Source organism: Gopherus evgoodei, chromosome 9 (genome assembly GCF_007399415.2).
Source record: "Gopherus evgoodei ecotype Sinaloan lineage chromosome 9, rGopEvg1_v1.p, whole genome shotgun sequence".
NCBI lineage: Eukaryota > Metazoa > Chordata > Testudines > Testudinidae > Gopherus > Gopherus evgoodei.
The window spans coordinates 90,376,621-90,391,433 of NC_044330.1; the positions used below are offsets into that span (position 1 = coordinate 90,376,621).

The 14,813-nt window shown below is 42.6% G+C and overlaps 1 protein-coding gene across 2 annotated transcripts in view; it reads left to right on the plus strand.

Moving 5' to 3' along the window:
* Positions 1 to 348: 348 nt before the first annotated feature.
* The window catches only part of CHRDL1 (chordin like 1), a 57,652-nt gene continuing 43,187 nt past the window's right edge, over positions 349 to 14,813 (plus strand). Inside the window, exons 1-5 of one of the 2 annotated variants that reach the window (XM_030576261.1) lie at positions 349 to 918; positions 3,408 to 3,471; positions 4,205 to 4,354; positions 6,218 to 6,330; positions 10,500 to 10,593. In XM_030576261.1, coding sequence (XP_030432121.1) covers positions 4,258 to 4,354; positions 6,218 to 6,330; positions 10,500 to 10,593 — 304 coding nt within the window. In that variant the 5' untranslated portion in view covers positions 349 to 918; positions 3,408 to 3,471; positions 4,205 to 4,257. The remainder of the gene's footprint in view (positions 919 to 3,407; positions 3,472 to 4,204; positions 4,355 to 6,217; positions 6,331 to 10,499; positions 10,594 to 14,813) is intronic. The other variant, XM_030576260.1, reaches the window with a different exon arrangement.

A 14,813-nucleotide genomic window follows, 5' to 3' on the forward strand; every position in this document is an offset into this window, starting at 1 on the left:
CATTTAAAGTTGAACCATCCTGTTCTGTGGCTCACCTTCCCCTGCAAGCTTGTGAATGGGTGGGGGGGGGGCAACTAGTCCCAGGATCTGGGCGAGCGGCCCCTTTAAGCTCAGGGTGAAGTTTGCTTGAGTAGAGAGGATCTTTTGAAGCTTCCTTGCACAGAGGGAGGGAGGGGAGAGGCTCTAAGATCCCTGCCATGGAAAGTGCTCGTTTTCCTAACGCACTGACTTTCCTGCCTCCCTTAGACAGCCCCGCCCCCACCCCCACCCCAAATCAAACAAACTCCACCCCAAACTTTTGTCAATCACCACTTGTGTGCCAGGCAGAAGCGAGGGTGGCGCAGAGAAAGGAGAGGGTGGGAGGGGAAGGCGGATCTCCGAGGCTCTGGCTACATTCCTGCTCCTGCAGGCAGCAGCCCCGCTGCCGGCGGCTCTGCGGGGGTCATTTAAGAGCATCCTCCGAGGCGTTGGGTCCACCTCCAGCTCACCGGGCTCCCGGCTTTTAGCCCTTCGCAGAGCAGCTGCAAGACGAGGAAAGTAGGTGGCAGAGGCCCCTCGTCTCTCTCCCCCCTCGGCAGGGCAACATCAGACCCTGGGCAGCTCTTCCCCTGGACTCTCCATCAGCTCCTGGCTTGACCACCACGCCCCGGCTCATTTGGGGGCGCGGGGGTTATAGGACCCAGAAATCCCCAGCGTCAAGGCTCCTGGAGTGAAGGAAGAGGCTGAATCCCAAGTGGGCTTTGCCGGTGGGGGCCGATGGCACCGGGACTGTTATTGAGTCTCGGGGGGTGAGATCCCTGCCTCTCCGCCCCCGCCAGCCCAGCCAAAGCCCCTCGCCTGTTTCCAGGGGGAGCCACTTGAGTCTCCAGCTGCTGCTGCTGAAACTGACCTGCCCTCCAGCTTCTGCCTTCTCAGCAGGTTTGTTCCCGTCTCTCCCCTCCGCCCGTAGCCGGCCAGGGACCAAGGGGGTGTTTAGGCTGGACCGAGAGAGGGCAGGGAGCTGTGGCACAGACAGACACACCTAACAGGGCCCGTTTGCCATCCCCCCACCTGCCTCCCCGCTGCTGATGCTCGCTCGCCACTTGGCCGGGGACTGGCTCCCAGGTCTCCCGGAGATGGCATGCCCTTCGCTTTCCCCTTTCCCCCACGACACACAGAGCTGGCTTGTCCGTGTCCGTGAGCAGGGCTGGATGGGGCTCAGCGGCTAGAGGAGTCGGCAAACGTCTCCCCTCTGGCCCCAGGCTACCCCGCTAAAATTAGTCCTTGAACTAAACTTTCATCCTGCTTTTGGGTGAGGGCTGAAAACTCTGCAAACCGATACAGAGTTCTCTTATGTCCAGTCGCCTATAGGAGTACTGTGGGCTTTAACCATTACAAGCCAGGGCTGCATCAAACTAGCTTTTATTAAAATTGGTTGCCATTGTAAGAAAACAAGCCTAATGCAGTGCCTAGGAAATCTCCCCCCCCCCCCCCCGCTGTACTTTGTCGATGAGAAAGCAACAATGCATGTTTCTAAGTGGTGCATTCTTATGTTACAAAAAGGACAGACAGCCATTCCATCGGTGACTGACATTTCTTAAACTAACTGCAATTTGCATCCTGTGCTCACTAATCAGATTAAACTTCTAGGAGACAATTTATCTGAACATATTTGGTGTCTAGTTGCATGTAATAACATTGATCCTGTCACCGATCTTTAAAAATATATTCGAATTTTCTTTGAACATTCCTGCTTTGTTTCAATAATAGAAAGTGTGGACCCATGCCCTGTTATTTTTAGCTATTACATGGGATTTATTGGAAATCAAAAGATATGAAAATAGGTCTTTTTTTTCTGCCTTATTTCAGTCTTATGTAATGCTAATTAAAGATGGGGTTCTCACTGATGAATACCAATAACGGATAATAAAAAGGTTAATTTTAATTGCAGTTAAGTAGATCAGAATATTTTCAACTGAGCTATTGCTCAAAAATAAAGGAAATATGTTTATTGCTAAAAGTATCTGTATTTGGGTTTATTGTAACAAGGAGTCTGAAGTTAAAGAGATTAAAATCCATCTAATTTCCATTATTAATTCCCCTCTTTCATTGTATTATTTAACATTTCTTTTTTAAAGCAAGATGGGGTTTAAAGAAATGACATTTTGAAATGGAAGGGTGTCTGAGTTCTTTCCCGTCTAGCTAACAATCAGAGTGCTCCCGAGATTGCAAGAGGAGTAACGGTGCTCCATTTACAAATATTTTTTGCTCAAATAACCAGACAGCACCCCAAAAAAGTCAAAGTATTTAAAATGCCCACATTTTGCCCATTCTAGTGATCTGAGGCATGGTACTGTTGCTCTGAGTACTGGCATGTTATACTGAGACTAAATTGCAACTTTTTCCATTTTAAACAAGTTCTTAGAAAGTGTTTATCTTAGAAAACGTCCTGTGAGATCTGAAACGTCCTGTGAGACCTTGAGGGAAAAAATGATGACAAACTTTTGTTTCTAAAATGAAATTTTATTTCTTGTTCCCAAGAAGAAATTTAAATTCTATTTTGCTATTGTGTAAAGAGCACCCTTTAAAAGCTACATTAGGCTTTTGAATGTTCTCAGATGCATTTTAAATTATTTAGGATGAGGCTATACAGTACCAGACAGAGGTCAATGATGAGTAGACAGAGTGGTTGTACTATTTTGAATGGGGAGGGTTGATGGTCATGCTTCTGGTGTTATTTTGAGGATTGAGAGTGGAAGAAATTATAGAATAAGAGAGATAAGCATACATAATAGATCAAATCATCCAAATTATCAGCCCCTTTTTATAGAATCCCAAGTCAGAAAGAATAGTTCTACCTGGAAGATGTTTTAAAAGTGGTATTGATCAGTACATGACTTAAAATGATTACTCTGTAGCTTGTATAAGCATTTTGTTTAGTTTCTTCAATGAGAATTTGAAAAACAGTATTTTAAGGTGAACGTGTGTTGTTTTTTTTTCAGTGCTTCTCCGTTCCTCTAAATTGTCCTTAATTTTTTAATTTATATGTATAGTAAATCTTTCTGCTTTGAAAATGCGTCACTGAAACCTTGTGAAATCTGGGTCCAGGGTTCAGTTTTTGATAAGTCATCTGAAGATCACTTATCTAAAGAGGTCAAATGACTTGAACATATTTTTAAAAGTTTATATAATTGTTTAAATTGCCAGTGGTGAATTACTTTTCAAACTCTCATAAGGAAAACAAATACTGAGACTGTTTTAAAAAATCCACATGAATAACACTGTAAATTATTCCCAACTGTCCTTTTAATGAGACAATTTTCTTTATTGTGCTTCACATGTTTATTAATTTATTGTTCCAGATTGGATTTTTTTTAAAAAGACTCATATTAATTACAATTTGATCAGTTTCCTCTTTTCACTCTAAGGAGACTGACAGTCTTGAAAAAGTCAGACAAAAGGCGCTCTGGCACCATTAGTGCAGCTTTCAGGGTAAGGCATACTTGATGACTATGCTCCATGCTAACAGGGTGTTGATATTAAAGATCTGCATGAATAAAGACTGGCATGTTATTTGCATATTGTACCTTCAGCATAAAACTGGAGAATGCAGGGGTTATTAAGACAGGTTTCAAGGTAACGGTAAGAGTTAACTCCTGAACAATCAATTTTATGGAGTCCCAAAATATGAGGAATTGGGGGATGAGTTGATTAGGGGTGAAATCCTGAATCTACTGAAATAAATGGGAATGCACATTAAAGCGTTAACATATATTCAAGGTTCAGATTACTCTTACCATGGCAAAGCTAAGGCATTACAACCAACATTCATACTTTCTTCTTTACATACAAAAGATCTGATTCTGTCCATGGAAAAGCTTCTAAACAAACTATTTCTCTTGTGAAAGAGGGTTTTAAGAATTTAGACTTTGCAAGTTCTTTGCTTTGCAATCAGAGAAGGACTTCATAAGATGTAATACCCACTTTTCAGCTTTTATGAAAGGGAATGTGGTCCCTTTTCCAAAAATGAAGCAATTTAATCTCAAGTCTAAAATGTTTCCACTAAACAAAGCTCTGTACAGACTTTTTTTTGCTGTTGTTTTGTCTTGTCTTGTTTTCTGGCAGCGTTCGATTTTTACATGTTGGTTGAAATCATATTGGAGACCTTCATTTTAAGTAGTCCCAGAGGATTTCAGCCTTAAGTCTTTTCACATTTTCTTCCCAGCAACTCAACATTCTGCCCTTTGAAGGATTTTTCTTCCGTTTTTGTTGGTAAAGATGAGGAAAAAATGGAGATTGGAGGACTTTCGATTTATCTTTTCCTGTGTGCTCTGGCTCCTTTTCATAGATGGAGGTAAATCGGAACAAATAAAACGTAAGTAAACTTCAAAAGAAAAATGCATCTATCACATTAAACTAAATGTGGGGTTTCCTGTTGTCTATCAATTGTGCGTGTCAAATAAAAATTTTATATATAATAGAACTTTAACGACGTTTTTGCATTAAAATAAGCCTAGCGCAGAAAAAATGTGTCTGCTTGTTTTCATTTAGTAAAATCAAATCAAAATAAATTGTGGCCTATTTCCCTAAAACCATACAGTTTTCACCACATCATAAAGAACATAACACATCAAGCTGCCAAATCTGTTTTACTTCAGATATCCTGCATACAGAGTGTCCTTAATTGCATTTTAGTGACCTCTATAAATGTCTGACAGATTATCTGGATTTTGTCCCATCCATAAGTCTATTGTGCTGAGGTTTTCAGCTAGTGTAAACCTCCTCCAAGGCAGACCTGTTGTGTTCCAAAAAACCTCATATGAACTGGATTAGAGATGAAATAGTCTTTGAGAAAATTAAGGATTTCCTAACCCACTGTCAAAAACTTGGTGCGATATATTGAAAGGAACACAAACAAGACAAAGGAAATATTTCTAGAAACCCAATGATCCATGGGAGATGTTAACACATTTCATAAAGAGGAGTGATAGGAAGGAGTAACTAACAACACACTCCAGTATCTATAGGAAGACTATGGCTTGCTAGGAGACACCTAGTGCCTTTCGCTACCTGCATGTGCAGCTCTTTTGGCCTGTGTCTAAGCTCAGTGTTTGCACTTCAAGGAGTAGTCACAGACAGTGTCAAATCTTTCAAACCCAGCTTCTTGTCCTAAGCAAGTGGATGCAGCAAAAAATAAATTGAATTGCTCCAAAGAAGGCATTTTCTGCTCTCCTGAGCTTGTTCAGAAAAAAGAACTGTGCAAATTATCCTTGTCCAGAGCAGAGGCTGCACAGGAAAATTCAGCAACTTCTAGTTGCCACTTCAGCTCATTACTTTTTCAGACACTAAGCGTCATTCACCATGCAGCTGTCTGAAGTGAAAGCAGATCACTTTACACATGCTACCAGTAATCCCTGCATCTTGCTACCTGCTTTTAGCAGACTGAATGCTAAGGACATTCCACTCTCATTCTAATATTTGGGAGCCAAGTTTTTGTGTGTTGTTTCAAGATGTGTTTGTAAGAAGGGTGATAATTTATCATGAGGCTTGACATTAACATTTGCCAAAGCAGCATCACATAAGTAGATGGTTAAATGATACCAGTTGTGTGTGCTGTTAGTTGCAAGTGGAAAACTTTACTTGTGAAATTAGAGGCCTTTGCTGAAAAATAGGCCTCTAAAATATCTTGCACACTGCTGCATAGATAAGATCAACACACTGTATCAAATAACACACCATGCTCCTGTTTGATCTGGTTCTTAAACTGTGGAACATGCCATATAAGTACAATGCACATTTCCTCATTCTGTCCTTCAACACTTCTGCTGTCCTGAGCAGAGACTGCTGCAATACCTTTGAGATTGGGAACATTTTATTTACTATGAATTAGGCTGAGGGAACTAAGCACTTTCATCTGTGACTTACACAGAATTTGTACCCAAGTCTCTAGGATGTGAAAGGCTAATGAATCAACCCAGTATGAAAGCTACGACATCAGAAATCAGGGGAGTTTCCTGGCTAGAAACCGGTATCCAATATGAAGGCATTAATTTTTAAATTGTGTTCTCAAAGAAAAGGAAAAAGTAGAATTCTTTACGAATTTCTTTGCACCTTAAACAAACTCAGCTACCTGGGGCTTACATAGAGTCCTAATTGAGATACCATAGCTACCACTGTTTTCCTGCACTGAAAGGGATTATTAATTCATAGCTCTTTCTATTCCATATTATTTTAACAGATTCAGAGACATACTGTGTGTTTCAAGATAAGAAGTACCGTGTAGGAGAAAGATGGCATCCCTACCTAGAACCCTATGGACTGGTTTATTGTGTTAACTGTCTTTGCTCAGAGGTAGGTCAATTCAGGTTTAGCTCTAGTGATTCCTTGCATGTCCTTAACTAAGTACAAGTCTTTATACTAAATTTACGTGGCAATGTGGCTCAATCCTGCTCTCCTATAGTGTCCATCTCCTATTGGCTTCCACAGCAACTGCAGAAAGAAAAGGTATTCCACAGCTGGGATTCGCTGCCTCAACAGAGAAGGGCAATTCTGGCAAAAATACATAGATCATGCATGCCTTTTACAGTGATGGAACAGACAAGAGACTCCTTAACTATGCATCAGCCTTGCATAGTCTTTGCATTGAACCATGACTCATATCAACTCTGCATCCACATATGGTCCTCACCATTTTGGATGGAAGATTAGACTGAGCCCAAGCTTGATTGTGTTGAGATCTAAATGCAACACCCAACTCTCCAGTAAGGCATTCCCATCCCACAGTAAAGAAATCTCTTCCCTCGGAGCACTGGGGGAACTAGGCTGGGATGCCACAACTTATAAAAATCCAGGAAAAGGCAGGGAGAATGAAGGAGGAGAAAAGAAGGGGTTAGGGAATAGGGAGGACTGGCTTTGACATGAAAGGGTGAGCCCTTCTGGCATGATTAGGCTCCCTTCAATTGGTGATTGATGTTTAGATACCACAGTGATAGATCCTGTAGCAACATGACAGATAGCTGGGGTCAGGGGGGTATATCAGAGGGCAGAATTTGTCCCTTAAAGTGCTTTACAGTCATTTTAAACACAAAACCCACCACGGTTCAGGGATTTGAATCACTACCACGTGACATTCCAGATGTTGTATTTGGTCTGCTATCTTTAATGCTCAATAAATTCTTTTGGACCATTTATCCCCCTGCAAATATAAAACACTGGGCCTTGTGCAGCACTTATCCTAAAGAATCTGCTACTTGACTTTCATGCGCACATACAAACATTAGCACACAAGCTTGGCTTGGCATATGTTTTTCTCCTGTGCTCAGAAACAAACCGAAAAGGGGGAAAAGTCTCTTTTTTAAAGTTACAGGGTTTGAGGACATGATCAGGCTCCCTTCAATTGGTGATTGATGTTTAGATACCACAGTGATAGACCCCTTGTCAACATGATAGCTGGGCGGGGAGAGCACATATCGGAGGGCAGAATTTCTCTGAGTGCTTTAAAAGGACTATACAGAAAACCCACCATGGTTTAGGGATTTGAATCACTAACACATGTGACACTCCAGAGTTTTAAAGTTATGAGGATTTTCCATTCATTTTTGCTGACCTTCCATGAATGTTTAAAAGTCCTTCTGAATCAATGGTAAAATGCTCATTAAACTGCTTGAAGGGTGATGCCCTGTTGTAGGGGTTGGGGAAAATTTAGCATATGAAGAAGGCCTCATAGGTATTAAAGTTAAAGGAGAACTGCCATGTTCCACGCAAACCCATTCATCATAAGATTCATGTAGGGAAAATCCTGTTTCCACAAACACACATGGACTGAATGACAACAGAACTGGTGCAAAGGGATATAGGAGAGGTGGAAGTAGGATAGAAGACCATGTCCACTGTATGAAGGAGGCTACGCAGGATCTTTCATGAGGCTGTTACAACATTTCTGACATGGCTTAATAGAGGGTAGGTGCACCACCAAGCAGAGCCCAGAAGTGGCTCCCTGCACCTCAGTGGATCTGGGACTACCTGGATCCACCAGCCAATTCCCTCCTCCCCCTCTTTGCCGGGGTGCAAAAGTAGCTATGGAGTGGAAGCATGGCCACTCTGCAGTCTGGATGGGAGGATTTCCTGTGGACATCCCCAGTGCTCATCCATTTACTCCAGCTTCATGCTTGGACAAAGATTTAGCTCCAAAAAATGCCATTTGAATGTTGACCTATAGTGAGAAGGCTCTTATTTTAAGGGGGAAATTACAGCAGTAAATTAGTAGTAATTGGTATTTCACATGTTACAGTGATTGCATGTTCCTGTTTAAAAGCAAAAGCTTCCAGGTTCAAAGTAAAGCAAGTACCTAAAGAGAACTCATTATCTTCCACAAGGCAGGGACAGGTAGAGTTAGAATTGCACATAGACTGCTAGCTTCAGCTAAGCAAAGTGTTTATAAACTTCCAGATCATTATTCTATTCTGAAAACTAACTCTATAAACAGGGCACCTTCGTACTCAATAGAGCTGCTCCTTGAGTGTGTTCAGCGTCAGATCTGCAGCCATCAGTGACTAAAAATGTTTACTACTTTTTAAGCAGTGCAGGCACAGCTAAGACAGAGGGAGCTGAATTCTATTCTTCCTTGCTTATCATAGTCAGAATTGCTTACTAAGTTCTAATTAGTTACAACAGTGTAAACCCACTGAAGGCAATGGTGTCTCTGAGGATAGCACTTGGCCTGCAGGACATATTATGTTAATGATGCACAAAAAGGAAAGAATCTAGCTTGGTTTTCAGAACCCAGGTTGCGTTTGCATGGCTAGTAATTCAAAACCCTATTTTTTATTGATGTAAATAGGCAAAACTCCATTGAAACCAATGGAGGCAGGCCCATTTACCTCAGCAGAGAATTTAACATTTATACTGTCGCAGTGCCTATGAACCAATCGGTCTGGGGTCCCATCAAGCTGACCTGTAGTAAATGACAGTCGCTGTGCCCCAAAGAGTTTACAACAAAAAGACTGGCCCAGTTTTTGCAACCCCAGTGCATCCAATCTATAATCTTGAGACACGTTTCAGAGTCATTTTTCAGAGTGAATTGCACTTTATGACAACAACAAGGATTGCTTGTGTATAGTGACGGGACCGTATCAAGACATTCTATGCATGTTATGGTATGATGGGATAGCTTAATTTTGGCAATTGATCTTTGATTATCAGCAGATAAGTATGCCCAGTGGTTGATGATAGGATGTTGGATGGGATGGGATCTGAGTTACTGCAGAGAATTCTTTCCTGAGTGCTGGCTGGTGAGTCTTGCCCACATGCTCAGGGTTTAGCTGATCACCATATTTGGGGTCGGGAAGGAATTTTCCTCCGGGGCAGATTGGCAGAGGCCCTGGAGGTTTTTCGCCTTCCTCTGCAGCGTGGGGCATGGGTCACTTGCTGGTGGATTCTCTGCAGCTTGAGGTCTTCAAACCACAATTTGAAGACTTCAGTAATTTGGACATAGGTTAGGGGTTTGTTATAGAAGTGGATGGGTAGGGTTCTGTGGCCTGCTTTGTGCAGGAGGTCAGACTAGATGATCATATTGGTCCCTTCTGACCCTAAAGTCTATGAGTCTATGAGTCTATGTTGGAACCCAATCAAATGGAAACTGATTGGCTGGGCCAGTCTCATAGTGTTCTGATGGCCCATGTGAAGTTGAAATGGATTTATTTCATGCTACATAAGAAACTACAATCATTCACAAATGTAGCACAGCATCAATGTTCATGTTGAAGAGTCTTTCTTATTTACAAACATTAACAGCTTTCATAGCTAACTTAAGGGTATGAATTAGGGCTGGGAAGTGGAAATCTGAAATAGTCTTTTCTGGTGTAACATGTCTAGTCTTTTCTGGTGTAACATGGATGGTTTATAGACATTGGAGACTGAATATTCCCTGTGCTTTAATTATAAATCAAACCTAGATATGGTCAAACAGAATATTATATGAATTATGATTAATGAATCCTATTCCCAAATCCTGCTCATAGTTCTTAGAAAAATAACTATTTTCCAGCTGGTTTCCTTTGCCTATTGGGGAATCAATACAATGAGAACAAAGGACTCTCTGCAGGTTTAGAAGAATTAAAAATTACAGACTCTATGATCTCTTGTGATCTCACATGAATCCTCAGCAGGGGGTGCCTCAGAGACCTATCATCCATCATATATTTCTTAGCCTTGGAAAAGCAGTTTCTAAGTATAATTTGGCTCAAAAGACACTTGAATACACAAGTGAAAATTGTTGCAATCCCATTTCTAGATGCTCCCTTTGATTTGAAAGCATTTATGCTATTTTGTGGATTTATTCCACATTCTAATTTCAGTTACTGCAGTGTAAATCTGGAATCAGTGGAGTTACCCCAGCCTTACACTGGTGTAACGGAGATCAGAATCTGGCCCATAACAACAGTCTTCAGCACAATACCTAGATGCAGAATAGAGGGCAAAATACCCAATCCATGCATTTAATTGTTGCATTCCTTCCCCAGAATGGGAACGTATTATGCAGCAGAATAAGATGTCCAAGCCTACGCTGCCCTACCCCAGTGCATGTGCCACAGCTGTGCTGCCCACGATGCCCAGGTAATGAACGTTTGCAGAATCATAATTGCTCTTGAATGTACTCTATTATTCTGGCCTGTAGGAAACAGGGAACTTCCACAACTAGAAAACTGATGAAAAGCTTTCATGCAGAAAACCCTAGTATACACTCCTTTTATAATAGGAGGGAGACTTGTTCTATGTTATAATGATCTATGGGGGAGGGATAGCTCAGTGGTTTGAGCATTGGCCCGCTAAACCCAGGGTTGTGAGTTCAATACTTAAGGGGGCCATTTGGGGATTGGTCCTGCTTTGAGCAGGGGGTTGGACTAGATGATCTCTTGAGGTCCCTTCCAACTCTGATATTCTATGAAATAATAAGCCCTAGTATTTCCTATGGTGGTTTCTTCTGGGATTTCTTTGTAATGCTTAGCATGACCATGGAGCTAAGATTTATTTTTTAAAGTGGTCACTTACAGATTCTGCAGCATTACTAAGTAGTTGTTCCAAAACGCTATGACCAATGTGCAATTGTACAACATCACTGTATAATTGGAGTCCTACCTCTCATATCCTAGTATAGCTTGTAATTAAGGATAGCTGTAAATCACAGAAGCAGAGCTGTTGAAGTTTATGACTGTATAAATCTGATTAGTTACTGTATAGTAAATTCTTGCAGACTGTACATTTATTAGACGTTCATTGTTAAGAGCCACTGAACGAAGGAGGTTACGCAGAATCTCTCATGAGGCTGTTACAGCATTCCCGACATGGCCTAAAGGCTGGTGGGTTTGACTGGCTTTTTCCCCTAAGCATGTCTCTTAATGGTACCCCTCGTTTCCAGCTATAAAAAGCTATTTATGCAGCGCTGTAGAAAGAGTGCTTATTTGGCTCTCTCTGGAGAGAGTTTCGTTGTCTGAGAAAAGAACTGTTCCACTACGGAAACGTGTGAGCAGAGGGCAGTACATGAGAGGACAGCTGTGAACATGGACGTCAGTCTGCTACTCATCAGGGCTAGGAGAATATTTTAAGTACCTGCCACAATGCAAGGATAACACACTGACCAGTGTGTTATGGTCACCCTCTGTGCCTAACATGGGCAGTTGGTATCAAAGACCACGGGAGGCTAAGCTTCCCCTATCCCAGGCCTGTGGCCATGCCTATGCTCTGTCCCGAGGCCCTGCCCTCACTCCTCCACTCCCCCGAAGCCAGCAGGGCTCAGCTCAGCTCGGGTCTTGGTCCAGTGGTGACTCTGGCTGGTCGCCCATGGCAGCTGGGGTGGGGTCAGGCCAGGGGCCCAGGGTGGCTGGGGAGCTCTAGTCAACCAGCCAGCACGGCTGGGATGGGTCGGCTGGGTCTCCTCCAGTTGCAGGGAGGGGGGTTCAGGGCTCCTCTGGTTGCGGGGGCTTGGGGCTCCAGCGGGCGAGGGTGTGTGCTTGGGCAGAAGGGGTGGTGTCTGGGGGCTAGCCTCCCCAAAAGGAGGGTTCACCTGCCACCCATGGTGCCCAGAGGATAAGAGTCTGTTACAGCTCTCAGCGAGGGAGCATGGCTCCAACAGCAGCTCATGGTTTTAGCTCTGGAGGTCTCTGGCTCAATCCTTTGCCTCAGTCAAGATTGCAGCTGTCACACAAGCTCAGCTGATTAATTTGGCTAAATCTATCTCCTAATCTCTCCTGCTCAGCAATACAGGGCTGCTCCCTCCAGGAAGTTTTCCAGTACTCTGTCCTGGCTACATTTGTATCCCAAGCAATAAGACTTTCAACACTCAACTTGTGAGATTACATTCCATAGTGTACCAGATTTTGGGTCCTCACAAATGAGGACATTCAATAGGCCTTACCTGAATGAATACCCGCAAGCAGAAAGTTGAAGGCCTGACATAGAACTTCCCCGAGTGCACAAGGGTAGAGTAGTGACAGGAGGACTGCGGGCACTCAGGAGTAGGAAATGAACAGCAGCCACAGAGCTGGTAGTCACAGAGCAAGGAGCCTCTAGGGAGGCAGGACTCCATGGGCAGTTATTAGGGTCAGGGTTGAAGCACACACAGATTTTTTTGATTGCTTTCCTGCAACATGTGCATCCTAAATCTCAAGGATCCAGTCTTGGGGAGAAAACCTTGCTTAGAAAAAGCACTCTGATTGTTAGCTGCTGCAGCATGGTGTAGTAACGTTATTTCCTACAATGATAGGAAACTCCAGTGATTAATCTACTTTTTTTTTTTATTAACCAAATGCAAGTAGAGAATTATCCACCAAAAAAAAACCAATCACAGATGAATACAAAACAAAAGCACAAATCACATGTGTAGGACTAAGGTCAGGGCAGGCAACCTGAAGCCGTTGGCAGATGAGGGAATTATTCTGCCTCTTACTGGACCTCAGTCAATAATTATCATTTCTAAACCTCAATGGGTTTCTGATCACATGGCCACTTAGCGTTCTCAAGGCAGTTCTTTCTTCAGTGGCCTCCTCGCCCACAGAGGTGCATCTGACACTTGATGCCTGTTTCTCTTGTTCCTGGTGCTTTTCATTGTCAGCATGGATGTACAGTCTCTAGCCTTCTGGAGGTCCTCAAGAAATGGAAAGACAGTCGTCCTTCTCCTTAGCTGCCTTTAGACATCATGTTCCTCTCTTGGAATGACCCGCTGCTGTGTTTATTACGCATATTCTTGGTGTGGACTGTTACATTAGCAGGTTGCCAGCCACTTTTTGTTTGGAACAGAACATCTCTCACTTGCAAATGAAGGTAATGGTTTGGCATTCTTTTGGTATTTCTCTGCTTCTAGTATCCTGGTGCACAGCTCTTTTAGGGGCAGACAGTGTCTTTGTTATGTTTGCATAGTGCCTAGCACGATGGGCCTTGGCCCCTTGGTGCTACCATAATGAATACTAAATACTTCAGCATTATCGGGCTCTAAGACTTTTTCTATAAACTGGTGATCTCAATAAAGGCCTGAGAAAGTATGTTGCAATATTCTAGCAATGCTAAGTATGGATCTCTTGAAACAACCAGGGCTCTTTTATCAAATCAAGTGTAGCTGTTTGTATTGACTTTTGCTATCATAGCAAGGGTTTGACATGGTGTACTCGAACTGGTAGATCAAAAATTGCCAGAAAGAGCCACTTGTGAATTGTGGGCCATTACCTCTTCTTAACTCATTATACAGTGAGTTCTCATATTGCTAATTGATGTGTTGGGCACAAGTTCATTTTAAAAATGTGAACAGTCATCCACCAATGAGTAATCTTTTTACTTTTAATTGAAATAGATCTGCACCAACCTTGGACCAAGGGTGATGGCTCATGTGGTTTCAGTAATTTTTTGCATTCTGCCTCCAGCATTGGCTGTAGATTTCATACTTGGATGCCTTATCTTCAGTAATAGTATTCATGACTGACAAGAATAGGAGAGTGAGGCGCTATTCGCACACTTCTCAATCCAGATTATGCGCTCATGGTGTGTGATAGTATGATACAATGTCCTTTGTGCAGAATCACATGATATGTGGGAATTTCATCTCTATAGTCCAAATAAATATTGTTGCTTGAAAGTGCTGGAACTTTTGCCATTGGCCATTCATTTGAATTACCATTAAACGTCTGTAAGATTCAATCATGTGTTTCTCATCAGAGCTTCCCAAACCGCATTTCAGAAATGGGTCATACTTGAGTCATGTGACTTCAGACTCTTCCTCCCACTGCTCCACAAGCACTGTATAGTGTCATCCCCCAAATACATGCCTCCTTATATAATGAACAGAGGTAATGCCAGGAGGCAAGAACTTTAATTGGAAACTGGCACTTCATAGCAACCCCAGGGGGAGAGGCTGTTGAGGGGGATCCCTGTGAGGGAAGTTGGCAATAATATCCTCTTGGAATTAAGATCTCCCTCAGCCAAAGCACCATGGTCCCTGCTGGCACCAAAAGGTGTAGTTTCTACCCCCGACTCTCCCTTTGCCAAGATGAATTTTACCCATTGTCAAATGCACATATTACATGCGATGTATCATCTAATTTTCTCCAATGCCTCCCAGCAGCTGCCATAGGTTCATGGCAAGCCTTTCCATAATCTTTTCATGTTTGTTGTCCTTTGAAGCTTAGTCTTAATTTTGCTGGTAAATCCAGGATCTGTATCTTTCATACATAGAGATTATTCTTCCTTTACAGCTCTGTGAACCATTTGCTTTATTACCCAAGTTAGATTATGCTGATAATACAAGGATCTTCCAGAAAACTGAGATCACTTTTTAGCTGGTGCCACAA